This window comes from Corvus moneduloides, chromosome 13 (assembly GCF_009650955.1).
Source record: "Corvus moneduloides isolate bCorMon1 chromosome 13, bCorMon1.pri, whole genome shotgun sequence".
NCBI classification, from domain to species: Eukaryota; Metazoa; Chordata; class Aves; order Passeriformes; family Corvidae; genus Corvus; species Corvus moneduloides.
In genome coordinates, this window is record NC_045488.1 from 4,919,149 (window position 1) to 4,945,719 (window position 26,571).

General features: G+C 43.0%; 1 protein-coding gene across 4 annotated transcripts; it reads left to right on the forward strand.

Annotated features, from left to right (window-relative positions):
* The first annotated feature begins 2,499 nt into the window (after positions 1 to 2,499).
* Positions 2,500 to 26,352, forward strand: MTHFS (methenyltetrahydrofolate synthetase). Of its 4 annotated transcripts, none has more exons than XM_032122921.1 (4): positions 2,522 to 2,655; positions 4,615 to 4,694; positions 6,181 to 6,445; positions 25,088 to 26,352. In XM_032122921.1, exons 3-4 carry the CDS (start codon positions 6,235 to 6,237, stop codon positions 25,309 to 25,311), a joined length of 435 nt encoding a protein of 144 aa, XP_031978812.1. In that variant the 5' UTR covers positions 2,522 to 2,655; positions 4,615 to 4,694; positions 6,181 to 6,234; the 3' UTR covers positions 25,312 to 26,352. The 4 variants fall into 4 exon arrangements, 3 of the variants coding, with proteins under 3 accessions (XP_031978810.1, XP_031978812.1, XP_031978811.1); XR_004242791.1 differs by lacking the exon at positions 4,615 to 4,694 and adding an exon at positions 11,064 to 11,244 and having other exon boundaries at positions 2,528 to 2,655; positions 25,088 to 25,173; XM_032122920.1 differs by lacking the exon at positions 4,615 to 4,694 and adding an exon at positions 5,765 to 5,910 and having other exon boundaries at positions 2,568 to 2,655.
* Positions 26,353 to 26,571: the final 219 nt, after the last annotated feature.

A 26,571-nucleotide genomic window follows, 5' to 3' on the forward strand; every position in this document is an offset into this window, starting at 1 on the left:
TGATGTAGTCATCTGGCTGACTTTTTTTAAACTAGACATTTTAAAATAGGCAAGTACAGGATATTTTTTAAATGAGAAATTTGTGTAAATACACTAATATTTTAAGAAAATACATTAAAATATGTATTTTAAAGGTCTCATTTTTTCCATAAAAAACTGGAGCATGGGAAAAGATCTGCCTGAGTAAGATAATCTTAGAAAAGTTATCACAATGCTACTGGAAAATCCAAGTAGTTTGTGGGTTTGACCTGATGTCCATGGATGTCAAGACATTCATTTTCTGTAGTACTTTTTAGGTGCTATCTGGTAGCTTGTATAAGGAACAGGTACCTTGTGGCAAAATGGATTAACTGGATCAGCTCTGATGACAGTATAAGTGTTTTGGGACATATCATAAAACTCAGCAAATTCAGAGAGTGACATAAGAGACTTCCAGGTTTTTACAGTCTGGGGCAATTAATGTTTTTACTCAAATTCCATTTGCTTTCAAAGGCTAAACAGTAGTTCTTCAAGAATTCATTCTAGAACGGTTTTCTCAGCTGTAGTGACTTTCCATTAGGGAACTAAGGCCGGGTCTAAACACTCTTCTTCTTTTTTTAGACATGTTGGGAGGTGAACCAAACTGAGCCAGCAGCTGCCTGTGGCACACAACAGCATTGTTCTCTGAGACAAATCCCATAGAAAATCCAGGCTTTATGACACTGAGAGAACAAATCAGCCCCTTCTGGTAATGGGCTCTCCATCTTTCATCTCAATATAAGACTTTGTTTTTGCAGTAAGAACAATTGTTTACTAGAACAACCTGCCCAGGGATGTGGTAGAGTCCCCCTTCCTTGGCACTTGTCAGGATACAACTGAGAGGACACTAGATAGTTTCATCTAGGCTCCCTTTTCCGGGAAAGGTTGGGCCACGTGAGCTTTCAAGGTCCCTTCCAGCCTGAGTTGTTCTGTGATTCCATGGTCTAATGTGCTGGGTTTAACCAGGGAACACAAAAAGATGTTAATGTTTGTTAGAATATGGATTTCTCCCTCCCCAGCGAAAACAAAAAATATTATCTAGCATGGAGGCAGGATTTGTGAAGTAAACTTTGGCAGCATTCAGAGGGCAAGGGACAGCTAAAGGAAAATGCCCACCTCCAGAACACCTATGGAAGCACCTGTCAGAAATGACATTTTAAAACATGTTATGACATACGTGTCTTTATTAGCAGTCTAAGTCTTCATGGTAGGAACAGCAATTCATACTCAGTTCCTTTATGAGCACTATTGCAAGCACGTTAGCTAACACCAATCTATTAATACCGCATCCACTTCCTTTTACACTGATCTAGTAACCTATTTTATACCCAGAAGTACAATCTTTTAGTTAACTATAAAGGGTAACTGTGTCTTTTCAAAATGTAGGTGACACAATAATTTGAGAACTTGCCTTCATGGTAAGGGCAGGGCTTAAACAAAAGAAGCCTGGATCATTAATGGTCCAGTGGGCTCCAGGTTAACTTCATCAGGACAAAACCTCCTTTTGCTCTACACTGAAGGGCAAGAAAAGCAGTGATGAGACGTACCACCCCAATTCTAAGCACAGTAAAATGTCTGAAAACAGCAGGGCTTTTAGCTAAGTTTTATAAAATAACACAAATGTAACTGTCATGTAGTTATCCATACATGACACTGAGTAGTGCCCAGGTCCTGGGGCACTGCAGTTCAAGCGATCCTTGGATCTGCCAGGCTATTCATGGGAGAACAAAGTGCTGCTTCTAGAGCAAAAGGTGAGGTCAAAGAGCTGCACAATGGCACAGCTCATGACTTCATCGATGCACCCAGTAGCTAAATTGAGATGTCATCAAATGCCACATAGAAGAGATTTATGAAAACACCTGTTCTCCTATAGAAATGTCTCTTTCTGTGGTTAAAATCACAGAATCAGGTTGGTAAAAACTTCTGAGGTCATTGAGTCCAACCTCTGACTGGTCACCGCACTGTCAACTGGAGCATGGCACTAAGTGCCACATCCAGGTCATTTCTTGAACACTTCCAGGGATGGTGACTCCAGCACCGCCCTGGGCAGTTAAAGGTGTGTCGGACCCAGGGGCCTCCCTTGGGACACAGCGATGTGGCCAGCACACCTTCCCTGTGGGCACAGCACCTGGGCTGGACACCGATGCCCACTGGAGCCACAGGCACAGCGCTGTCCTTCACAGCCTTCCCCAGAGCCTGTGGCCACCGCCGAATGCCACAGGGATATGAAACTACTTAGTAGACGGTGCTAAAACATCCCGCCGAAATGTACTTTCCCTTCCTACAGCAAAATTAGAGAAGGGGAAATTCTTTGCTATCTGCGCCAGGCAAAAAAAAAAAAAAAAAAAAAAAAAAAAAACTAAGCTGGTGTTGGCAGGGGCTCTCCAGCACGGTGGGGCCGCTGCCACCCGGGCTCGCAGCGGTGACCGGGCGGTCCCGGGCCGCCCCCCCGGCCCTGCCCGGCTCCGCCGCGGGCCCGCCCGCCGCACTCGGCGCATGGAGCCGGCCGGCAGCGGCGGCGCGATGGCGGCGGCGCTGAGGGCGGCCAAGCGGCAGCTCCGGGGGGAGCTGCGGCAGCGGCTGCGGGCGCTCGGCGCGGCAGAGAAGCAGCGCCAGTCCCGCCTGCTCGGGCGCAAGGTGGGTGCGGGCACCCGGGCACGGCCCAGAGCCGGGCCCGGCTCGCCGGGAAGCACGGCCGGGACTTTCCAGGCCCCGCCGGTGACCGAAACCGTGACTCAGGGGCCCTTCCGCCGAGCGGGGGGGGGGGGGAGCTCCGCCTCGGAGCCTGCCCTCGTGCCTCCTCGGCAGTGCCGGGGAGCGGGGCTGGCGGCGGCGGCGTGACAGGAACTGCCGGCGGCACAGGCTACAGCGGGGAGTGCTGGGGCCGCTTCCCTCTGGAGCGGTGCTCACACATCACCCGTGCAGTGGTGGTCACACTTCACCCCTGGGTTGCTGGGGACACTTCACCCGTGGGGCGGTGGTCACCCTTCTCCCGTGGGGTGGTGGTCACACTTCAGCCCTGGGTGGTCACACTTCAGCCCTGGGTGGTCACACTTCACCCGTGAATTTTGGGGACAATGGGGGCAAACTGCCACACACCCCAAGTAGGGCTGCTCCGGTGTGGTGGCTGGTGTTTGTCTCAGACATTTCACACCAGCCTGGCTCTGGCCATACGTACAAAACTCAGCCGCTGCCTGATCTGGCCTCCTGTTTTACATGCTGTCATCTCCCTTCTGTATCTTCCAGCAGTGTTTCTTCCACAGAATTTTATTTGTAATATAATTTTTACACTCTTAAAGATATCAGGCAGGGTTTGCCTAACTGGTATCCTAGCACAGAGTGATATGGGTATGTACTTTTGAAATGTCCTGTTTGTGTTTGGATTACACAGTTTTTATATAGATGTATTTCATCATTTTAATAAACATAATAAAATTTTATTTTGCAGTCACTGCATGTAATAGAGCACAGTCCTCATTTTTTTTGCAGCACCAGCGGGTACTTCTAGATGATCTACATTTATATGGTTATTTTCCTGCCAGAGGATCTCAAATCATTTTATAGACTTCATTTACTACTAATGTGTAGCCACTTCACGGGTGGGATGTGGCAGCACAGAAACTTTAGGTTGTAGGAAATTTAACTGGAACTCACATAACGTTTTTTTTTTCCATTGGGAGTGCTTTTTAAAAACACCTATCTATATGTAGTGTCCTACTGTCATGATAATGCATTTTAGTAATTATACATTCTAGACTTAAGTTTCTCGATTTTTAGTAAATACATGCATGCATCCTCTTCAAAAATTCAGAATCCTCAGCCAACTTTTAAGCACCTAGCCCATGTTGTACTGAACTTTTAGGAGCCCTCAGCCTTTGTCTAGCTGCTTGCTGATAAACTCAGCAACAGAGCACTCATTTCTTCTAGAGAGAGCACACTAAAAGATATAGCCATTGTTTTGCTTAAAAGAAGGCATCAGGAAATACGACATAAATGGATGTTATCTTGCCGTTTTAATAATCTGACACAAATTGAAAATCCTGAGACAGAGTGGCTCTGTGCAAGTGGCAGAAAGTAGTCGGCTTCCTCATGGGGGCTGGGTAATACAGCAGGCATGGAGAAATTTTTGAAAAGACTGAGAAAATATTTGGAATTATATAAGGCCAAAAATGTAGCTTTGTAACATACATCAGTGCTTGCAGCTAATAAAAGTGAGCAGGTTATTTTATAACACCTGAGTAACATTTTTAGTAGTAAAATCTCATTTCAAAATAATCTTTAAATTCAAAATGAAATAGCTTCACAGGCCAACCTAGCCACCGGTATTTAATTAGCTTCTGGATGATTATTCTTTTTTAATGCTTATGTTTATGATGAAAGTCATGCTATTTGCATGCTCTGATTCTGCAAAAATTGCCATCAGCTGGTGAACAAAGGGCAGATAATACTTGTTAAGTGTGGAAATTTTTTCAGTCTTCTCAGAAATTGGTCCGAGTCATAGCAGGAGCATCTACACAATTCTGAGAACATCTGAAATTGTGTCTTCCTGCTCACATGTGGGTTTACATCTTCAACCTCTTTTTCTTTCCTCTACAGCCTGATTAATGTGTTACTGGATACATCAGAGCAGATGAGACCTGTGTGGTGCCCACGGCACACAGCCCCTCTCTGAAAGAGTTCAGTATCTCAGTTTCTCTCTTCACCAAAGCCATGAGAAGTTTTGGCTCTGGAGGCCCTCAGCAACATGAGCCACAGCCATTTTCTGGAGTCTGCAGCTTGAGTAAATAGTATGCCTTTGCAGCAAAAGCTACCATGGAAATTCTGTTCTTTTAAGAGCTTAATCCCTTGGAAAAATCCATGTGTAGGGTTAGACAGATAGAAAAGGAAACAAAATACGGGTTTGAATTGTTAGGATGTTTCTGTGGCCAAGCAACACATCCATCATCATTTAGTCTGGAGTGTTTCTTTTTTTTTTCCCCTAACAAAAATTATATCCATCTTCTGAATATTTCACCTGGGTTTTTAACTGTTGTGATGGAAAGAAAATAAAAAATGTAGTGGAAACCATATCTTGACTCAAATATGGGCATTTGTATTTCCAAACAAGGCCAGGGCAAAGGCTAAAGCTCAGAAGAGCAAGTTACCCTGCAGTTATACAAACACTGAGCAGGGGTCTGGTGATCTCTGTTCTGTAGACAGTAGAGAGTTTCTCAGTTATCTGATATTTTTGACAGATTTTTGTAAGTGTGTATAATAAGAGTAAATCACATTTAAATGAGTAGGGACACATTTAGATTTGTTTTGTCCAGATATAACAAAATATATCAGGTGCTAGACTATGAGAAGACAAGCTTCTAAAAGCCTCCTTTCAAATGTTAATGTGGAATTCAGCCTGGAATGGGTAGAGACAAGTGAGGTATGAGTCTGCTAACACTTTTTTACCATAGAAGCATTATTTTCCCTCCTATATTCAACCTTTTATAAGCCCAGCACAGAGTCTCATGAAAAGCAAAAAATGGCAAGGTCATCTTTCCTTCAAGCTCTGAAAAATGTGTGGAAATAAGATCACCTGTTAGAAGCAGGTGATGTTTGAAGTCATATATCTCAGCTTGCTGGAGGGAAGACATTCAGGTGAACAAAAGAAAGAAGGACCTGGTCTTGGAAGACTTTGTGCTCTGCAGTCATCTGCTCTGGTGCTAATTTTCCTTTGAGTTATTATCATTGAGGTGCTTCTCGTTCTGCCTAGGCCCGGATGAGAGATGCAGCCTGTAAAGAGGATGGAAGGAGAGGAATGCTAAACCCTCATGGCTTGCATGAGCTGGCAGTTCTGGCCTGCTCTATCTTTCTGCAGTGATGTTGGGCGTTTGAGGATGCCTGCACTGTATGGCACAGGTATTTAGGGGATTGGAAGATTGTCTGCAAAGTTGTGCTTTGCCAGCCCAAACCTGTCTAGTGTTTTGTTCACTAGATGCAAAAATTTGCCTATTTTGATTTTGCTGATGGTAGAAATGTTGGAGTAGGAAACAAAGTCAGTTTCTTCTGTTTATGATGCATCAAAGTTTGTATCTCTACCCTTTTCAATGAATATTTTGCTCCAGTTTAGTGTTAAAGTTGATCTTTCCAAAACTTTTCATGAACTGATTTTGTCGATTCCCCGTGTAGGTGATTGACCATCCCAAGTACCAAGAATCCAAAAGAATTGCAATCTTTCTGAGCATGCCAGATGAAGTCCAGACAGAAGAAATCATTAAGGACATTTTTAAGCAAGGCAAAGAGTGTTTCATCCCCCGTTACAAGCCTCAGAGCAATCACATGGACATGCTGAAGTTATCATCAGCTGAAGACATTTCTTCACTTGCTTTGACATCCTGGAATATTCTTCAGCCCAGTGATGATGACAGTGCAAGAGAGGAAGCTCTTGCTGGTGGTGAGTATTTTCTTCCTGCATCATGGGATTGTTGAGCAGGAGTAGCCTGGAAGCCAATAGGAAATACTCTGATAGCAAGAACAAGATGAGACGTTACGCTTCGGTTTTATGTATTGTAGAGAGATGCTCCTTCCTCTTGCCTGTTTTTCTCTACCCTGTGCCACCCCTGTGACATGCCAGCAGGGCAGGAACAAGACTGCACTGATCCAGCTGAAAGAAAACTCAACCCTCCAGATAAATCATCTTCCTGGTCTGATTCATGAGCATCCTCAGCGCAGTCTCAACCAGCGTAACGTAGAGACTCGTAAAGGGGAAAGAAAGGCTTGCTAACACTTTTAGCTTAGGCTGCCACTGAAAGTCATGGGGATTCTCAGGTTTAGGATGTACTCTGAGAAGTTTAGTTTGTGTTGCCTGAAAGGTTGGGAGCTTCTCGGGTGATGCCTGTAGACTGAGAATTTTTTGAAATCTTTGATCCTGCGAATTGTGTTGGATAGATGAATCGCAATGCTGATGTGGAGCATGCCCTTGTAGAATAGCTCTCTGGACTGAGACCTTAGACTGAAAATAAAAGGACTTTCTTGTAGGCCTGCATGAATATTACAGTCTTTTCCAGCATTATTCTCTCACATTTTTATTTTGATCTTATAATGCTGTCTCAGACACTGGATTCTTCATAGGGTTGAAAAGATACAAGTTCATTAAGATCAAACTTGTGTATGTGTGTTTTGATCCCCAAATAACCTCTCTTTTAACCTAAAATTCCCCAACTCCTACTTGTAAACAAGCTTACTTTTTGTGTCTTTGCATTCATTATTTGCATTCTTTTTGTAAACACTTTTAATATCTTCCTGAAACATCTGCAGAAATGTTTAATCTTATTAATGGAAAACTTGTGTTGAACTTGTGCTTGAAACCTCAGTCTGGGAAGATTTTCTCCAGGTTAAGATTCATCATGCAGACAGCTTCCAAACCTCACACACTTGCCAGCTTTTTAGTGCTTGATAAAGGAACATAACATTTCTATGACTCTGTTTGATTGAACTTGGGCTCGTATTTGCTTTGGGATGCCAATGTACTTTCCCAGAACGCTTCACTGTGTGTGTGTCTCCTATTTTCAGTCATTTCCTCTTTCCTAATACAGAATCCTTTCTGTGTCTACATTTTAGCTAGCAAGGGATTTCACTGCTTCATACAATCATCTTCTTTACATTTAATATTTAGCACTGTTTGTCGTTCTTCTAATGTTTGTCAAAAAATCAGGTATATTGGTGGGATTTAGGGACTTTTGAAGGTAACCTAAAAATACATCCAGAGTTCTGTTGACTGAGCTTAGTTCAGGCACTCTGGCCAAGCTTTTGTACTACTGATGAGCTGCTGTTAATTGAATTTAACAAGTCTGTTGCAGAGATCGCAGAGTAAACACACAATTTCAGGTATGATGGGAGCAAGGACTTCCAGGTATAGAGTGCACTGAGGTGTACCTGGGTGCCAGACAGGGAAGATGGGGAAGGCAGGAACACACTTTGGTACCTGGCTAGTTCTGGAGCTGCTGCTTCCTTCTCTGTAGCAGGCTATGGGCAGAAAGCAATGCCAGAAGAGCCCCTGTGCTCTACAGAGAGGTGCCAACAGACCAGTTGTAAGAACTGATGTGTGTGCATGTCAGACTTGTTCTGCTTGAAACTCAGTATTAGTCTGTTTGTACTGTTTGTACAGTAATTTTGGAGTAATGCCTTCTGGATTGGAAGTCAGACCGTGGTCTTTATCCTAGAACAGTTTTTGTAAATTAGGCAATAAGCTTAGTTTTTTTCCATTGTTGCAGCATTAGAGACACATTCCTAATCTGTCCCCACAGAAACACACACTTCATCTCAATATGTCTTTATATTCCTTTTGCTATATTTTTTGTCACCTGCTATGTTTTTTGAACTTTGGTACATTTGCAGGAATGCAAATTGCCTTGCTGCTACATCCATCGTCCATTGTTCGAATTGCGCATGGATGGCACATTTATCTCAGAGATGTTATCAAATACTTTGATCTGAGGCATTTACATTGTTATAAGGAGATAACATGGTGTTACATTAGTAATGTTCCCATGGCTGGCGTAAATTACTATGTAATTTCCAAGAAACAGCCTGCAGGTACATAAATAAGCCATGTCATTTTTGAGTGTATTCATTTTGCATGACAAAAATCTTAAATTCACACTGTCCTTAAAACTTCAGGCAGGGTTACTGTTAAGAATAGCTCAAGTATAGGACTGGGTATAATTTTTGCATAGAGTTCCCCAGTCTTTGGTAGCACTCATGGGCAGTGTTGAATAGACACGAGCTCCTCCTTTTGGAGATGATCCTTTTTTCTGTTGGACCTCTTTTCATCTTGGCAGTGCTCACACCACACCATGTTGGCATAAACAAAGATCACTGCTTTTGTGGTAGGAGAAAGTCTGTCATCTTCTCTACCATGTGGGGGTGACTCATTGGCATATGAAAAGTCGCTTTCTTTAGGCTAAATGGACACAATAACAGAAAGAACAAAGGTGGTAGAAGTTCAGATATTTTGGAGTAGGGGTGTGTGTGGGTGCATGACTTGGTTCGTTTCCAGCTATACCTATTGAAAAGACTTAGACAACTTCTGGGGCAAGCAAGTGGTACATTTACTCAATAGGTACCAATTCCCATTTGTATCCTTGCCCATCAGAAGTATAAATGTGCTCTGATATTGGGTTTTTGCCCAAGGTAATACTGCTGATGAAAGTCCAGGCAGGTTGCAGTATTTGTTTACAGAAGTGTAGATACCTTGCACAACTTTGGAAGGGGTAAATCAGATAAAACTGTACTCCCTGTTTGCTTTTTATCACTACTCCTACAGAAGTTTAAAGAACACTTCGCCAGCAGCTTCATTTTCAGTGTGGTTTAGAGAGGCGTTGTGATTCACCAAGCTGGACATGGGTTTACTCATTTGTAATGTTATTTATTATTACTTAGGCCTGCTCTGAGAACTATGAGGGAAAAGCTAAGTTATCCCTCTGAAAAAGAGATTATTCTTAATGGGACACAAAAAAAAAAAAAAGGAAAAAAGACTGAGTTGAATATTTCCATATGGTAAAATTCTTGGAGGCATCTTTGAAGGGAAGCATGTGGCCAGGGATCTCAGCTGGAAGGCTTGGACCTGGAGCAAATATGCTTAACTGTTTATAACTGAACTACTGACTCGTAGTTGAAGGTGTGCAATAAATTATAAACAGCTTTTCTAACAATTCACCTGCGTGATGGAGAGGGAGTTTGGCATAAATATTTTTCTTGGCCAAAAAATGTAGTTTTGTTAGACATTACGGCTCTGAATCTGCCTACTCTAATGGATTGGGACGTGCTTTTCTAAGAAATGCAAGAAATGGGATTATGTGTACAGACTTAATTCAGCCTCTTAATCTCTGTCAATTCTGCCTCGGTGTCAAGGTATGTTATCACACAGTCCTTGTCCCTCAGATGTGGACTCCCTCAAAGATGAACCCAGACAAAATGCTCTGGGCTCTTTCAAAGAGGCAGAAGATGAACACTGCTCACTGTTAACGATTGCCTTGCCACTAACGAGTATCAGCTCAGTCGTTTGCTTTCTCCCTGCTCAGGTTAGAGCTGCAGGCTTCTTTGGTGTGCATTGTTCAAACCTTGGGATGGAGACGGAGATCTGCATTTCTGGATGGGCTGTTCATCACTATGCCATTCAGTGACTTAAAGATATTAAGTGGTGTTTGCTGATGGAGAAGCAGCAGAGGCTCGGGATCCTGTTGCAGCCTGAGTTGTGCAGAGGAGCTGCCCCCAGTGAATACAGACTCTTTTGCTTGCTTTTCCAACATGAGGTTTTCTTCTCTGTTCCCTCCAAAACAATAATTTCCCAGATTTGTCTCAGTCTTGGGCTAGACCTCCTTTTCCAAGCTTTAATTTCTCTACCACCATAATGTCCCTTTCCATCTTTCTGCTGTGTGCCCAGCCTCTCTGAAACTCCCTCCTCAAGTGTCCTTCTCTGGCCTTTGTCACCATATTCCCCACTTCCTCCTGCTCTCAGTCCCAGCCTGTGATTTCAGGGGCAGCTGGGCCAGCACAAATAGCTTCTCCCTGCCAAAAGGGAGGAGATCATGTGCTTTGTCTTCTTTCACTTTTCTGTTTCCAGATATACAAGATTCCCCATCCCAATTTACTCATTTCCTTCCCCACTGTGCTGGTTTCTTTCTCTTTTTCCTTGGCTTAGAAAAACTTCAGTTTCATAGTACTTTTTGTACTAAACAATACAAAAGACATAGTTTTGTGGTATTTTCTTTTGGGCAGTGCCTGATTAAATAAGCTGCTGCCCTTTCTCCTCCTCTTGGTCCCCACCCCTCCTCTCCTGTGGCAGCACAGATGGCCCTGCAGCCATGTTGGGACCTACACTGGGAAACCAGTCTTGGTTAGGAGCAACCCAGCATCAGCAGAAGTCTCTTCTCAGACAGAGCCACCACACAGATCTGGACTGATGCAACTGAAGGGCTGGTAGGAAGCTGATGATGAGGGGTTGTGAAAATGGCTGTCATGCCAAAAATGTCTCAGTGAAACTTCAGTCATCATTTCCTTCCATGTTTCAGTTCCCAGTCTTGCCGCAGTCAGCGGAATAGGAGCAGCCAGTGACATGAAAGTCTTTCGGAGTCCTCGCAGCTGAGACGGATCTGGCAAGAGGAGCTGAGCCTGCAGCTCCATGTGCTCTGTCTATGCACCAATAAGGAGTTTTCCCTCCTCATGTTTTCAGCCTATTCCAGCTTCTCTCTGGTGAGCTGAATCAACTTGCTGCTCTGGGTGAAGAGTATTTTCCTCCTTTCCCCTCCCCTGTATTTTGTTGGGATGTTTTGCACCCAGGTGAGTGGATCCAGTATGCCATGTGGCCAGATCAGTGCCATGAGTGTGGGGAGGAGGGAATGAGTAGTCAGGATGGAGGGAACATCTCCTGTGGCACAGGCTCCTAGGGAGAGTCATGGGGCCACCCTTGCAGATGTGACTCCAGTAGTGGTACAGGGAAGGGGCATCTTGAGAGAGCTCCAGAACTGCCCCTGACACGTCTCTCCTAAGCCTGTGCCAATGGCAGCTTTTCAGACATTTGCAGCATTGCATAAACCCAGCTCTGATGGATTTGAACAGGGCTAAAGCCACATCACCAGTGAGGGTACTACAAGCAACATTTCAAGTTCTTGCTGCAAGGCATGGAGCAGCAAAGCTTCTCCCTTTTTTGGTCCTTTTTTTTTTTTTTTTTTTTTTGGCTAGCTTTGTTCTTGGAAACCTGTGAACCATTTTGCAGGAACAAAACAAACATAAACCCCCCACCCCCACCTCAGTTTGGCATAAGTACCTAAGCTGAAAAAATGTCAGCATTTGACAATATAGCATCTTATATGCAATGGGGAATGCTGAATAATCTTCTACTACTCGACTACAGCATAATACATTTTTTTGCTTCAAGAAATGAATGTATTAAGAACTTGAGTTGTATTTTGTAATTTAGTCTGGAGACTTCTGGCATTTTCAGCACTGAAAACTTCAATGGCCTACTGATCACAGCATTTGTGTTGTAACTTCAAGATAATGAGTGAAATATTAACTAGATAATCCATGCTTTCAATAACGGTAAAAAATTTATTATGAAGAAAAAGGAAAGATCTGAATTTGAAGCAAAGTGAGGAAATACTAACATAAGTCTAGCAGCAACTTCTTGCACCCTTGTTTTCACATAACCTTTTGAATGTTGGCTTTTAAGGTTAAGGTAGTTTTATCTTTCTGCCCTTTTAATTTCCAGAACACTGTGAGACTTGCTGTAGCATAAATTACAACAACCTGCTGGTAGCAGAACCAGACAGAGACAGCTTTCCTGTGGGGTTCTCTTTGGTTTATAAGGGCTGTTTATGCCAGGGAATGTGATCCTTTTGCAAGGAAAATTCTGGCTACCTCTAGGCTGCAGTTCCAAACCTCAGGTAGTTTGAAATTATTCCTGAGTGACCATTAACCCTATTTGAAACTTTGCCATCAGGATTTGCCCTGCAGAAGCATTTTTGCCTGCAGAAACCCTTTTTCACCTGTCTTTAAATTCCTGCTATTTATTCATGCATTCAAAGATTCTGCATTTGCTGCCGGCACTGATGGCCTTGTGAGGTCATCAGTATTCTTAGTTATTCCAAATTTTAGCACAGTTCTTCAGAAGTGTGACTGAATTGATGGCAGCACAGTCTTAAGAGGAATAGGTTTGACTTAGAAATGCAAAATAAAATGGGATTTTAGAAAAGGATCATGGGTTCCTCCCCCACCCCCCCAAAAAAATGCACTAGAAGTGAGAGGGTTTTGAAAGATGAGGTACATTAGAGTTTAGAAATAAGAAACACTGTGAGGAGGAAAGGCTATGGCTTGAAGCATAGGAAAGGTCTAATATCCTACTTCAGCTGCATTAGACGTTGTACAGCTGTTCATGAAGGCATAATGGGACCATACAAAATGATGCTAATCATTCTGAAAAAAGATGTGTAGTAAATAATGCTCAGAGGTAACTGGGAATATTTAAATGAGCTATATGCAGATAGGAATGTATCTGGAATAAATGAAATATGGGTACATGAAAAGCAGAGATGTTAAATGTTTCTGCTCAGGAAAAAAAAACAACCAAAAAAACCCACCCCAAACAAGATTGTAAAGTGATTGAAGGTACTATTAGATTTTCTTTTCCTCTGGGAGACTTGATTAAAACTTGTAGTACAAAATATGTCAAGGGATAGATTATGATTTAAAATCTTTTTACATTGGTCATAAAAAGAAAACCTGAAAGCATGGCACAATACAAAATTGAAAATCAAGGCTTAGCTGCTAATGTAATTTATTTTTTAATGAAATGATTTAAGGATTGGAATGAACTTCTGTTTGGAGACAACAATCCATAGTATTTTTGATATGCAAAAGGAGAACAAAACTCAGTGCAAGTGAGGCATTAACATTCTGCTCATGAATCTTCCTGTGGAGAGAAAATCCTTCCCCTCCCAGTGCAGGATCTGGACATGCAATACAGCATCACATGTTTTACAAGAGTCAGGAAATCTCACAACTTGTAGCTGTGTAGCAATAACTGAAGTATCTTCCTACCTCTGCAGCTGCATTCCCCTGCTTATCCCCTCACAAACAGGTTCTGGTTTCTCTTTCCAGCAGGCATTTGGAGCATTCCTCTAAGCATCTAATTTTATTAGTATTAAGCCCTTGGCTCTGCTGCCTTCTGACAGCTGTGAGTTGTGCTGGTTAGTTAGTTGTAATGTGAAATACTATGTTCCTTATTATATTAATATTATATTATGTTCCTGCGATGTGTGAAATATTATGTTCCTTGTATTCATTCTAAATTTGCTGCTTTCAGTTCAAGGGATACTTCATTTTTCCATGATGAGAAGTGACTAAGGATGTTTGATTTACATTCTTTTTATTATTCATTGTTTACACTTTTACTATATTGATTGTATTCTTTTCTATCAAACTTTGACTGCTTTTTCTTGTAGAGAAGCTTTTCTAGTCCTGTAGGAGATCAGCCATTGCTCTTTCAACCTTTACAATCTCTCTGATGTTATTTTGGAAAAAAAGATGCCTGGGAGAAAATTTTATGCCCAGGTAAAGAAATACTGTGATATACATGTAGTGGCACTGGAGATGTTAATTCTTTCTGTACATACCATAGCACTGCTTTTCAAATCAGCTCACTGGACAGATCTCTTACTGGTTTCCACACAGGTATCCCACAATGACACATCATTACTAAAGGGCTTGTTCCAGTAGTAAAGATCCATAAAATAGTTTTGTATTATTCCATCTAGCTTGTTCCTTAGCAGGTAGAGCTAGGAAAATACTTGCTTGGAGAGAAAAACATTTCAGGTGATAGCATGTTCCCTCAGGGTTTTTCTGTATCCCAGCCTTCAGCTGAAAGATGTATGTCTCCGTCCTGGTGCTGGGGTTACTCTCCCCTGGAGCTGGTCTCAGCCCTTCCCCCTGAGGTCTGCACCAGCTTCCAGAACTCTCTGAAACAGCTTAATCACCAACACTCCATTTGCTAAGTGAAGGCAAACACTTTTAGCCGAGTTTCTCCCAGTGCTTCTGTTCAGAAACAGGTATGACACAGTTACAGAGACTTTTTCTTTTGAAAGGCTTTTGAAAAAATGCTCTGAAATGCAAAAGTTCGTGTGTTTATGTAGTGTTGCTTTGTAATGCCCTTTGGTGTCCTTATGTCCTGAATTTCCCTCGTGCAGACTAAACCATGAGCACCATGTGGTTTAATTTTAATACCACCCATGCCCAGGTGTCCTGCAGTGAACCTGAAAGGCTGAGAGCTCTGGAACACTACAGCTTTTTGCTTTCATGAAGTTCATTAAGGCTTTAAAAGAGTGGTTTTCCTTGTAATCATCTTAAGTGTCACATCCACGTTTGCCTCCTTGCAGAAAACTCATCAAAACAACTGAAAAGATTACTTCTGCTGTAATCAAATAAAGTTTGAAGAGAAGTGAAAGCAACATGGGCAAGGGCCTTGAAGTTACTGCAAGTGACTCTCGAGGGTTTTGTTTCAAAGAGGGCTAATTTTGCTCCAGTGAGTGTGAACAGTAGCATTGTCCTTTATTTTCATACTGTTTCCTAGAGACAGGAGTCCTTGAAAGGCAGATAAGAGGTGAGATTAATTTCTGGAGTGTGGCAGGAGTCTGTACAACAACTCGTGCAGAGGAGGTGCCAATGTGCAAGTATTTCTGCCTGTGGTAATTAATCCAAACAGACATCTTTGTCTCCTTTTATTTTCAATTTTTGGAAAGGAAGACCCAGCACCAAGCTCACCTCCGTGTCTTTCTGCACACGGTTTGGGGAACAGGAGTGGAAGCTTTTCCCTGCTGCCCACCTATGTAGGGAATGTTGAAGATGTGGCTTGGTGAGACAGCTGAGCCCTCCTTGCAGCTGGCTGGTGCCAGAGGGGACAGTCCTGCTGCCTTTTTCTTGTGCCCAGCTCTGTGCTCCCCTCATCCCCTCGTCCCAGGTACCATCTCTGGTACTTGCTGCTGAGCAGATCCAGCTCATGAATCTGGCAGAAATTTGGGACTTTTTTTTTTCCTCCTTTTTCCTAGGATTGGTGTTCTGCCAGCTTAGTGGGCTATTAAATCAGGTCAGCACTTTTCCAGCTATGAAAGATTTGTTTTTCTGGCGCAGTTAATCCCTGCTAGTTTTGCTGAGGTTCAAAATATACAGTCATTCCCCTGGATGGTGGGAAACTCCTTGGACTGGCCCAGAGCCACTGGCTTTCAGGGAGCACGAGACTCATGCTGCTGTTTCATGGTGTAAGGATAGCTCTGGATCTTCATGTTTCGTGTCTTCTTTAACTCAGTCCCTGCTTGGGCTGGCTGTTGTGCATATGAGATGGAAATGAGGTTTTGGGGTGTAGATGAGGGCAAATTCCTGTCCATGAATGACATTAAGCCTTTTACCGGCAGGTGTCAGCGTTCCATACATTTACCATGGAGCATTGGTGTCATTTCGGCTGTTTTCCTATAATTAAAATCTTATCCAGGCATTGTACTCACGCACAGGAGAACAAATGCTCCAGCCTAATTTCCCATAAAAATCAGGGATTGAAGTGGGGGAGGCATAAGATTCCAGGGAAAACCAGATTTTTTAAACTCTGCAAGCTTAAAAAGATAAAAGAAAACCTTGTGATGGAAGAAGCAGGATTTCTCAGCTGCTGTGGTGTTAACACGTTTGACAGCAGCTGTGAAGGTGCCATCACCTCCCAGCCAGCTGACTCTGCATGTTCAATAAACCCTGCCTGTAAGCAGCCTGATACTCTCATCGAGTGGGGTCACTCCTCACGGGAGCCAGATTTATGCTCTGACTTGGAAGCTGTTGTCCTACCTGTTTACATTTCACAAGCAATTCTGTGTATTTTATGATAAGCCACCTGCTGAGTGAGTCAAAGGGTATTGGAAATATTGATAGTGATGCATACAGTATTGAAAAAACCCCAGATGATTCACCTCTGTCTTATTTTGACTTAAAAATACCCAGACAGAAGTATGCAAAAGAGGACCAAGAGTGAAGAAATGAAGCAGTGCACATGCACGTGTATCCAGTGGGAGTATTTAAATGAGTGCTCAGGCAAACACTATGGAACTGTAGCTGATAAGACCATAAATTCCCATAAAAACACGTGAAGATACACAAAAATCCTTGTATTTTAGGCTGCAGCAGTATCCCCACATAAGCAGTTCAAGTATCAATGCCTTGTGAGTTTCTCTAAAGGAGCAGATTTGCAGTCAGCATTTGCTGATTTAACAAGATATGTTGATGTGCTGTAAAGTGGCTCTAATGCCATTTCTTCTCTGTTTGGAATTGCTCCTTGGTACATCTGGTTTCAGAGCATTTTGGTGGTTTAAAATCACAGGAGAATCCAGGTGCAAGCCTTGGAACCAAACATTTTTGATTGCCCATGTTTTCCCAATCAGACTGTGCTCATATATGAATATCAGAAACAGATTAAGTCATTTTTCACAGACTAATAACTGAGAAGTCCTAAGCTACTTTTTCCTTTGCTCTGAATTTGCAAAACCAGACATTTTGTGGGTGGCATTGAGTGATCATGTTTTATTTACAGGGCTTACGCAGGCTTGATGAATAATAGTGAAATAGAAAAATACTTTTCAAATTTTCTTTTAGGTAGAACTCTGAAAATGAGACTCCAGTCCTCATCTTACTGTAAGTTAAACCTCAGGGGAAATGAGTGTGATGGTTATAGCCTCAGACAGCCTTTCCACATTGTGAAACCAGCTAGAAACACAAGTCTTAGCCTTGTACAGTAGCTTCTCTGGTGACACATGAAAGGATATTTATCGGTGGAGCAGGATAGGTTTGTTTGAGCAGGGCTGACAAACTACAGCTGATGCTGTGCAGTGCACTCAGCTTTTCAGATGCATTGGCACTAAACCTGCAAGATTTTGGTTTAAACCGATTCAAAATCAGAGGTATGTACTTGAGCACAGCTCAGTAGCACAGGAGCTGATCAAGCAGCTTTATCATGTGTTTTTGAGGTTTAATAACGGGCGAGTGACTGGCACTCAGTTGTTTTAAACCTTTATGACTGATGGCTATCATGTAGCTTCTCGGGGAGGCGGATAAATATTTTATTATGCTGTAGTTCAGCAGGGCAAGTGTGAGCTGTGAAGACCAATGTTTCATGCTGACACAAAGCACTGACATGGATGAGCAGACAGATAAACGCTGAGTTGCTCAGTGCTTATTTGTAGATTCTGCTGATGGTTCTATTTTCTGCAAAATATTTTATTGAAGTAATAACAGAAGCTGTCTCTGTCATGCCAGCGGCTGGGATGCCAGGATTGCAGGGGAGATAGTCTGCTTGGCATCTCTATGGCTGTAAAAGGTGGGTTATGGGTGTACAAAATGTTCTTTAGAAGACAAAAGGAGACAAAACCTTCCCAGTGCCTGCAATTCCATACACAAGAATGAAAATAAAGCAATTACCCCGGTGTTAAGAGCATTTCTCCCAGGAGGAGGCGAGGCCTTGAGGACCCCATGGTGTGTCCCGTAGCAGGAGGCCGTGGAAGGAGCCTGTGAGATTTAGGTGTGATACTTTGACTTTTGATTCCTTTGCTGGATAAAAATTAGTATCTCTGGCTCCTTCTGAAGCAACACCCTGAGATGAGCTCAGCTGGTCCAAGCATGGTGCCTATGATGCCAAGGTTGTGGGTTCAATCCCTTTGTGGGCTGCTCACTTAAGAGCTGGACTCAATAATTTTTGTGGGTCCCTTCCAACTCAGAGTATTCTGTGACAACAGATGTGTGTGAATAGGTAGAAAACAGTATGTCCTGCTGAGGTGATGTGGTAGTGCACATTTAAAGGTCTTCTCATAGGGGAAACACCTGGAGGAAGAGCTACTGACTGCAGTTTAAAATGAGCTGGTTTTTTACTCTAATATGAAACACAACTTTTAGTCCTGCTAGGTATCTGTTTGGGATCTTAAGGAGGCTACAGAGTGAGCACTCAAGGAGAGCTTTTTATGAACAACCAACACCACATATCTGCAAGAGAAAAGAATTCATGCTTCTCAAACTCGTGTCAGTAATATGGGGTATTTTTCCTGTAGTTCCAAAGGTGGGTGCAGAGAGGAGTCAATGGGGCAATGTCAGTTTAGAGCAACTGAGGAGCTGATCTGTCTTGTTGTAACTTGGGTTTCCAAGGAGATGCGAATTCACACTGAGCTTCTGACACTGTGTCATGTAAGCAAATAAGAATTATCAGTCTAAAGTTTCCTTTCTTTTTAAGGGATTGCATTTGCATTTTAGCAGACTGGCTGGGGTCAAGGCAAGCAATGTTGCTGTTTATGTCTACAGTCCTCTTTGTTACTGGATGTGCACCTCATTGGGTTTGGATGGGTGCCTTTTTTTCAAATGTTTATGAGTTGCAACAAAGGGTAGTGTTTTTGTCTCCTTGGGCATATGACAGTATCTGTCTCCTCCAGGGCTCTGTGGGGAAAAGAGCTTGTTTCGTCTGGGAGCAGTCCCAGCCCTTTGGGAACCATGCACCTTGGTTGGGTCTGGATCAGGTCTGTAAGTGAACAGATCTGGCATTTGCCTTTTTGATCTTATACCAAGAGACATGTAAGAGCAGAGATGCTGTGCTTGAAACCCAGGGCAGGTTTTTTCCAAAGGGCAGAAACCTTTTTATCTGGAAGGAAACAGTAAGCATTTGTAACCTCAGGAGTGATGTAGGGGCACCCAGAGTGTTCTAGGAGAAGCCGTAAAGGGGAAGGGATTTGTTTTGCTGCAGCATAAGTGAATTACTTTTGTGGAGTTGTTTTCCCCGAGATCTGGTGATTAACTCAGACCACAGTGTTAGGTGCTGTGTAAATACAGAGCTAGATGGTGATCTGTGCCCTGTGGAGTATGTGTTGAAAGTGAACACCTACCCAAAAGGCCTAACTATGCTAATGCTGACAGTAATTAAAGTTGCAGTAATGACTCTGTCATTAATTAGAAGTTTCTGAGTCATTCCAATTCATTGGCTCATAACCCTGCACGTCACCAAGACTGATGTTTAGATATTAGGATCAAGTGATTGAGTTACTTTTTTTCCTCTGTGCCAGGGTAGCAGATACAGAGGCAGCAGATGGTTACTGCACCCCTTTCATTCTGAAAAGTAAGGTTTTCCTGCAACAGGGTTTGCCTTTTAATCCATTGTGGTCTTTGCTAGGTCAGAAAAGGACCAAAGTAAGTTTGCATCCCTTGTTATCACCAGCTTTCAATTACTTGTCAGCTCAGCAGAGATTTTGCACAGATCTGACGTTGTTGGTATGCACAGCAACGTGAACACTCCTTTCCTCTAAACAGAAAGCTGTTCTTGGCCTGGTTCTTCTGCTCCTGCACCTTATGTAATCATTTACATCTGAGCAAAGCACGAGCGAGGTGTGCGTGGAACAAAACCAACCACTGGAAAGCTCGTTCTTGCCTGTGGTATCAGAATATGAGGATCCAGCCATCCTTGTGGTGATGGAGTAAACAATGCACAAACTTCTGTGCTTCAGGGGAAGCTCGAACTGCACAGCTGCTGCTGTGAGGAGCGGCAGCACTGACACAGAGCTGATCACTGTTGACCTCTTGTAGGCTCAGACGACGTCTGTGCTGTGAGCATGGTTTGTGTGAGCACGTTGCCATTCTTTACAGCCACACAGGAGTTGCAGCAGCCCGGCCTCTGCCCCATCCTCTGTCAGTGCTTTTGAGGAGAGGATCAAAAGAGTCCTAGCTCCCACTTTGATGGGTCTCAAGCGCTTTGCGGTGCCCACAAAGTAAGTGGCAGCAAGGGATGAGAAGTCGGGATGACAGAGTATTTCAGTTTCCGCTTCCATTAGGACTGTCAGGCTGTGCAGGGGGAGATGAGTGACCCCACACAGCGGGTGACAATGGGCTGGTGGAGCTCATTTGAACCTGGGAGGAGAGAGGCCATGCTGGCTGCTTCTTCTGAGGGCAGAACAAGTCCCTGGCACTCTTTACATGACCTGTATCTGTGCAGTTTGATGGACCCTTCTATAATTAACTATTGTCAAGAACACTTCTGAAAATGCCGGCTGGCATTTCAAATAGGAACATCAGATTAAGGAGAGGAGAGGTAATGAGGTGCAAGGAGAAAATCCTTCCCTGGGGAACAAATCAAACCTGATATCATCATGAAGGGTAATGAGAAATGCACTGCCAAACTGAGGTTCACTGTGGCTGCCTAGAGGAAATGAAACTGTGTATTCTTATTTAAAACACTGAGAGGGGATGCTAATGTTTTGGTCTGCTGGCTTAAGTCAGGGCATGTGCAGCTTGCACATCTGCCTCTTGCATGTAGTTTTGCCACACATTTCCTGAGTCCTTAGGCCAGTCATTTCACTTCTCTGTGACATAAGGAATGTCTGCATCGATGTAAGGGAGTCAGTGCAAACAGAGTGTGCCTGTACACCCACAGGACAAGTTCAGAAGCTGTGACTGCATCTACACTGCCAGACAACACAGGGCTAAGTGACACAGATGAGTCCCGTCCACACTGCACAGAACTTGACCTCTCTGCTTTTGTCTGGAGGAGCCAGACCTGTGCTCTTCTGTCTTTACTGCACATGGCAGTCTTGTCCCCCGGAGCAGTCATGGGTGTCACCTGGGCTGGCAGTGCCAGACACTGTGCTGACAATTAAGGTATTGACCACCTGTGATCCTGTAAATCAGTTTGTTTTCTGGCTGTGCTGCATTTAGCAGTATAAATGAAGCCTGTGTGGCTGTGTCAGCATGGCTGTATGCCCACACTGATAGATAAGTCAGGGTGTATTATTTCACGCGTGGTGCTACACAGTTGGAGGAGCTGTAGCCACAAGAGCTTATGCCATAGATACATTATTAGGTGACTGTCATCATAATTAAAAACCTTACTGGTATACCCAGTAGCCTAAAGTGTGCAAGAACCACAGATATTCTCCACATAAAAGCTGGAGCAAAATGTTGTTGCTTGAGACAGTGTTTTCAGCCTTTAGCAATTTGCAGACCACATGCAAGTTTTCCAGGAGAAGCATGCCTTGCCTGTAACAAAACTTTCAACTGTGGATGTGCTTTCCTGGGCTCCTTCATGTGGTCACAGGACCCTTGGGGATCCAAGAACCACCAGTTAATGTCTGCAGACACATTACAAGGAGAGGGGCAGAAGTAGATGTTGAATGTGAGGCTTCTTAACATCTTTTGTGAGACGCTAAAACCCGACTCATGTTTGATACCCAAGTACCTGCTCTGTCTTCTCAGGGGCAAGGATGCAATTTCACACAGTGGTCTGTAAGAGCAAGGGCAGTAGGATGTGAGGACAGAGCAAGCCACAGTCCTGAGGGGCAGACAATAGTCCTGCAGTGCTGGAAGAGCTGGGGAGCATGAGGACCATGCCATGAGGAACAAGAAATTCTTCTCCTCAGCTGCCATCCTGTTGATGTACCCTCATTGCTGATAGCAATCTTATGTGTCTGCAATCTTGGTCTCATCTGTGTGTCACCTCTCTTCCTGTGACAGCTCTTCCCCCATACTGCCACAGATACCACAAGAGGTTTTGTTGCTCCCCAGGTTACATGTCAGGGAAACATTTACTCCATGCAGCTTTCTGCCATCCATTCTAGATCCTGATATAGGATTTGGGCCTAATGCTGCTTGAGCTGCCCTTGGGCTCCTTGCAGGGTTAGTTGTGTCATTTTTCTACCAAAAGTCTTGAATGACATTTTACTTAAATCTTGTGCAGTGTGAGTTGCATGGATATCAGATGCTGCTGTGAGTCAGGGCAAGGCAGTCAGTATTACAGTGCTCCACAGAAGAAAAGTATAAAGGGTAACTATTACAGTATTTACAGCATAATAATATTGAGATTTGCATAAGCTTGTTTGAGTTCTTCAGCATAAAACCCCCATGATAATAGAGGAGCCAACTTGTTAAAAGAGTCGCTGTTTCTCCAGAGAACCCAGAAGAAAACACAGTGCTTTAATATATCTAAATTCACTTGAGGTGCCCGGTGCTATCAGTTAAGTTCCACAGAAAATGTATTTCTTCTCTTCACTGTTTTTGCCATTTCCCTCTTTCCCTAGTGTTTCCCCTGACTGGTCTTCTTCCTGTCTCTAACACAAATGTAAGGAGAAATGGCACCGTTTTGCTCTGCAGATTTGCCCCCTGTGTGCATTCTTCCTGCCAGCAGCAGACTGCAAATGTTTCCTGCTTTTCGTCTTGAGAGGCACCTGGAGTGAAAACAGCTGAAACAGACTGTGAGGCAGAGTGGGTTTAGTTCTGTGCATCCTTACTGATTGGTACTTATTGGTTTCTGGGCCACCTGAATACCTACACAAGGCTGATGTGAAGCAGGTTGTGGAGAGGATAAGCAGGAATAACTTGGGGAGGATTTGACCTGCACAATCTATTCCTGACCTTGCTAATGGGGGCTGGTTTCTAGGTCCTAGTCCATAGGCCTGACAATTGACAAGAGAAAGATGTGACGTGGTATGTCCAGCATGATGTACATGATGGTACCATGAAAATGGCATCTGTTTTCAGGGAGACCATACTTCTGCCTTCAGGCTTCTTTTTCACTTTGTTTGCCATTTGCTCTTTCACTCATTTCACTGTCCTGTGAGTCAAAAGTTGACTGCAGTGTGGTAAAATGCCCTAACTCTTTTTATTTCAACCAGTATTATTCTGTGGTCTGTCCTTTGGCTAATTCTCTCCTCTTACTCCCCTGACCTCCTGATAAAAGCTGTGCTTCTTGACTGTACGATGCTGGATTTGCAAGATTGATGTTCTCTAAGCATTTCACACTGTGTTGCCTTGCATATTTTATATCAGTGTTCTAATTAAGACATCAGATCATGATGGATGAGTGTTCATGTCAGTGACTCTTCTCTAAACAATGAAGAGTAGAAGGAAGTCTCCAGGAGCCTGGGAAGTGTGTGCAAATGAGTTGGTCTTATGTGAGCTGTAACATGCCCTTCCAGGCAGAGTTTGGAGTTGACATGTGGTCTCAGATGGGATTCCCTCTAAACTGAAAACCTCTGCTTTGCTCTGGCTTTTCCAGTACATGCTCCCACACATCTCCTTCAATGGTGGGCATCATCCCTCAGATAGATGTATTAAAAGCAGCTCAGCCCAAAATGGCAGGAAAGAGTAGGTGTGAACATGGAAAAGGCAGAAAAATACCTGAGCAGGTCCAAGGTGGTGAAGGAGCAGAGGCTGGTCACAGAAAAGCTGCTCAAAGCTAAGCACTGTTCTTGTAAGAAGGCAGAAGCAGTGGACTGAGACTGTGTATTTGCTTTCTTTCCAGACTCGTGTCAGCTGTCTCTTAGTCTGTGCTGCCTTTCCACTCCCTGCCCTTCTCTCCTTAAGTGTCTGTCTGCTACAGCAGCAAGAAATAAAGACTTTATTTGCATTTTGAAAGGAATAAGTGGGATGTTCCTGGGTTCAGCAGTCAGCACCAGGCCAGCCCAGCTCTTTTGTTAAGAGGTTGTCCGTGCAAGACTTCTCACACAGAACATACCAGCCTTGCCTACATGACAGGGATGTGCATCAGCCTCCGTGCCTGGTGGTCACTCCTCATGGCAGACGGTTTCAGTGATGTGAATCAGCTCCTGAAACAAGTGTGCAGCCAAGTGTGAACTGGAGCTGGCTCCCTGGCATGGTGCCGATCCCCATCCCCTCACAGAGCGTGAGCAAAGCAAGAAATCTTGCCTTTTTCTCTGGAGCTGGTTGGTGGGGTCTTCTGTTAGAGTTTCACCAGCCAGTCCAGGTGATTAGCAGCTTATGCAGCTTCTTTCAATTTTTAAACTGATTTTGAGTTCCAATCAAGTGCAATCTCACAAAAATTCTGGAAGGAGGGATATTTAGGGCAGGGATGCAGAATGCCTGTGTGTGCTGCTTGAACAACAGTGAGAATTGCTGGAGGCCAAGGAAGAAAATCCTTTGGGAGAAAAGGAACCTGACATCACGAAGGGACAAGCCTTCAAATCTTCATCTTGATATAACAGGGCAAATACCCACTTTCAGAATATATTGTATTCAAGGCTTTTTGGTTTTGGAAGGTCAAGAGAAGGTTCATGGCATCTTACAGCGGTGTCAAGATGTCTCCCCTCTCTCCTACACAACTTCTTTCCATTCTTTTTTCCTTTTCTATTTTTGTGTCTGATGTTGAAGTTCATTTAATTTTCTGATTTCCTCCTGCATTTCATTTCCCTGAGTTCAGTCTCTGCCTGGATTTAGAGTCATAATCATTAGTATTTGGAAGTGTGGGGTTAAAATGATAAAATAAATTTGTTAAAATGTAGGGGGTTTTTTTCCATCCAGCTTTTCAAGATCTAATTATTTTTCAGCTGATCTAGTATGCAATTGATAAGATGAAAATGTAAATTTACACGTTTAGTATTCAAAGTATTTTTCATCTGATCAAAGAAAGGGAAGCATTTTACAAAACACAAAGCTTGCATTCTTGCAAATGTCTGAAGTTATGTGGCTGTAGTCAAGCCATCAGGAAATCCACAGGGCATCCACTAATGCTTATTTCATTTTTCTACAGGAGGTCTTGACCTTATCTTCATGCCAGGCCTTGGATTTGACAAAAAAGGCAACAGATTGGGAAGAGGGAAAGGATATTATGATACCTATCTTGAAAGATGTATGAAACATCCCCGTGGAAAGCCTTACACGATTGCTTTGGCTTTTAGAGAACAGATTTGTGAATCAGTGCCTGTGACAGAAAATGATGTTCCAATAGATGAAGTCCTTTATGAAGACTGCTGAAAGTGTTTTGTACCAACCCACCTTCAGAGCAACCAATCAAAGGTGTCAGATCCATCAATCATGTTTTTTTCTAATTGTCATATATGATTTTGGGACCAATAAAATACAATATTTGTGTTTGGGGAAAAAGAACTCAAAACCCACTGTAACTGTGGTAATAGTGGTGAGGATTGCATTGATTTGCTTCTAATTAGCAAATGTCTGGTGTGAATTCTTACTCTAGAATCAATACAAGCAAGAATGAGTGACTGGTTATTACAGCAAGGACCATTTCTTCTCATAATATTTTTGAGGTACAAGCTTCTTGATAGTAACAGTTTTATTATTCTGGTTTAAAAGTGAACTGTGTAGTAATGACAGTTCTTGATTCATTCTGGAATTAGATACTTGCAATGGCAAAAGTTCTTGGTACTTAAATATTGTGTGCATCCATGAGCAAAACAAGAAATTGATGGAGACATCTTAGAGTAACCTGGGGAAAAATGGTGATGGGAAAAAAGCCTTAATTAATTTTAATGACTGCTTACTTGGCTCTTTTCAGTTGTCTTAAAATAAAGGGAGTACCTGTTAATAAAAAAAGGTTGATGTCCCTAACTCTGGTATGTTCTTTCCTTTATCTGAATACGAGATTGTAATGTAGTCTCCATCTGGAGAGAGCTCTTTTTTGGTAAAATAGTATTCAAAATTACTTCAAGTTCTCTAATTTTGTACATAAGCCATTCATAATGTCCCAAAATACTGTGTGAAATATGGGTGCTGTGTTAAGCGATAAAGAGATGCTGAGAATTGCAGAGAGCAGATTTTATGGATTGAATAATTTTTTGGATGGAAGATTGATTGTTCTCTGGTTCTCCAGACAATCCAGAAGAAGATGGTGAGTTTCATCTGCACACTGTCCTCATAGTAATAAGACACAGTATTTCCAATCAGGATCAATCAAACTGTCAGAATTTTGTGTTCCTTCTTCAGTGCAACTTCACCTTTTCTATGCATATTTAACTCTTCCCTCAATCAATAAATCAGTGCGTTTATTTTCACCAAGATACTCTGTGTCATCATTAAAAAATCCATAAATTCTCAAGGACCAGCTGCAGAGTGGAATGACCTTAAGGCTTCCTCAACAACAACTGGTTTTGTGAACAAAACCATGTCTGTAGTACATGGGAACCTTTTCATCTCTGAGTGCTTGTACTCGGTGCTATTTCCATTCTGCTAATACAGGAACTAATTAAACCCTCTGGCTCTGGGGTGGACATAAGC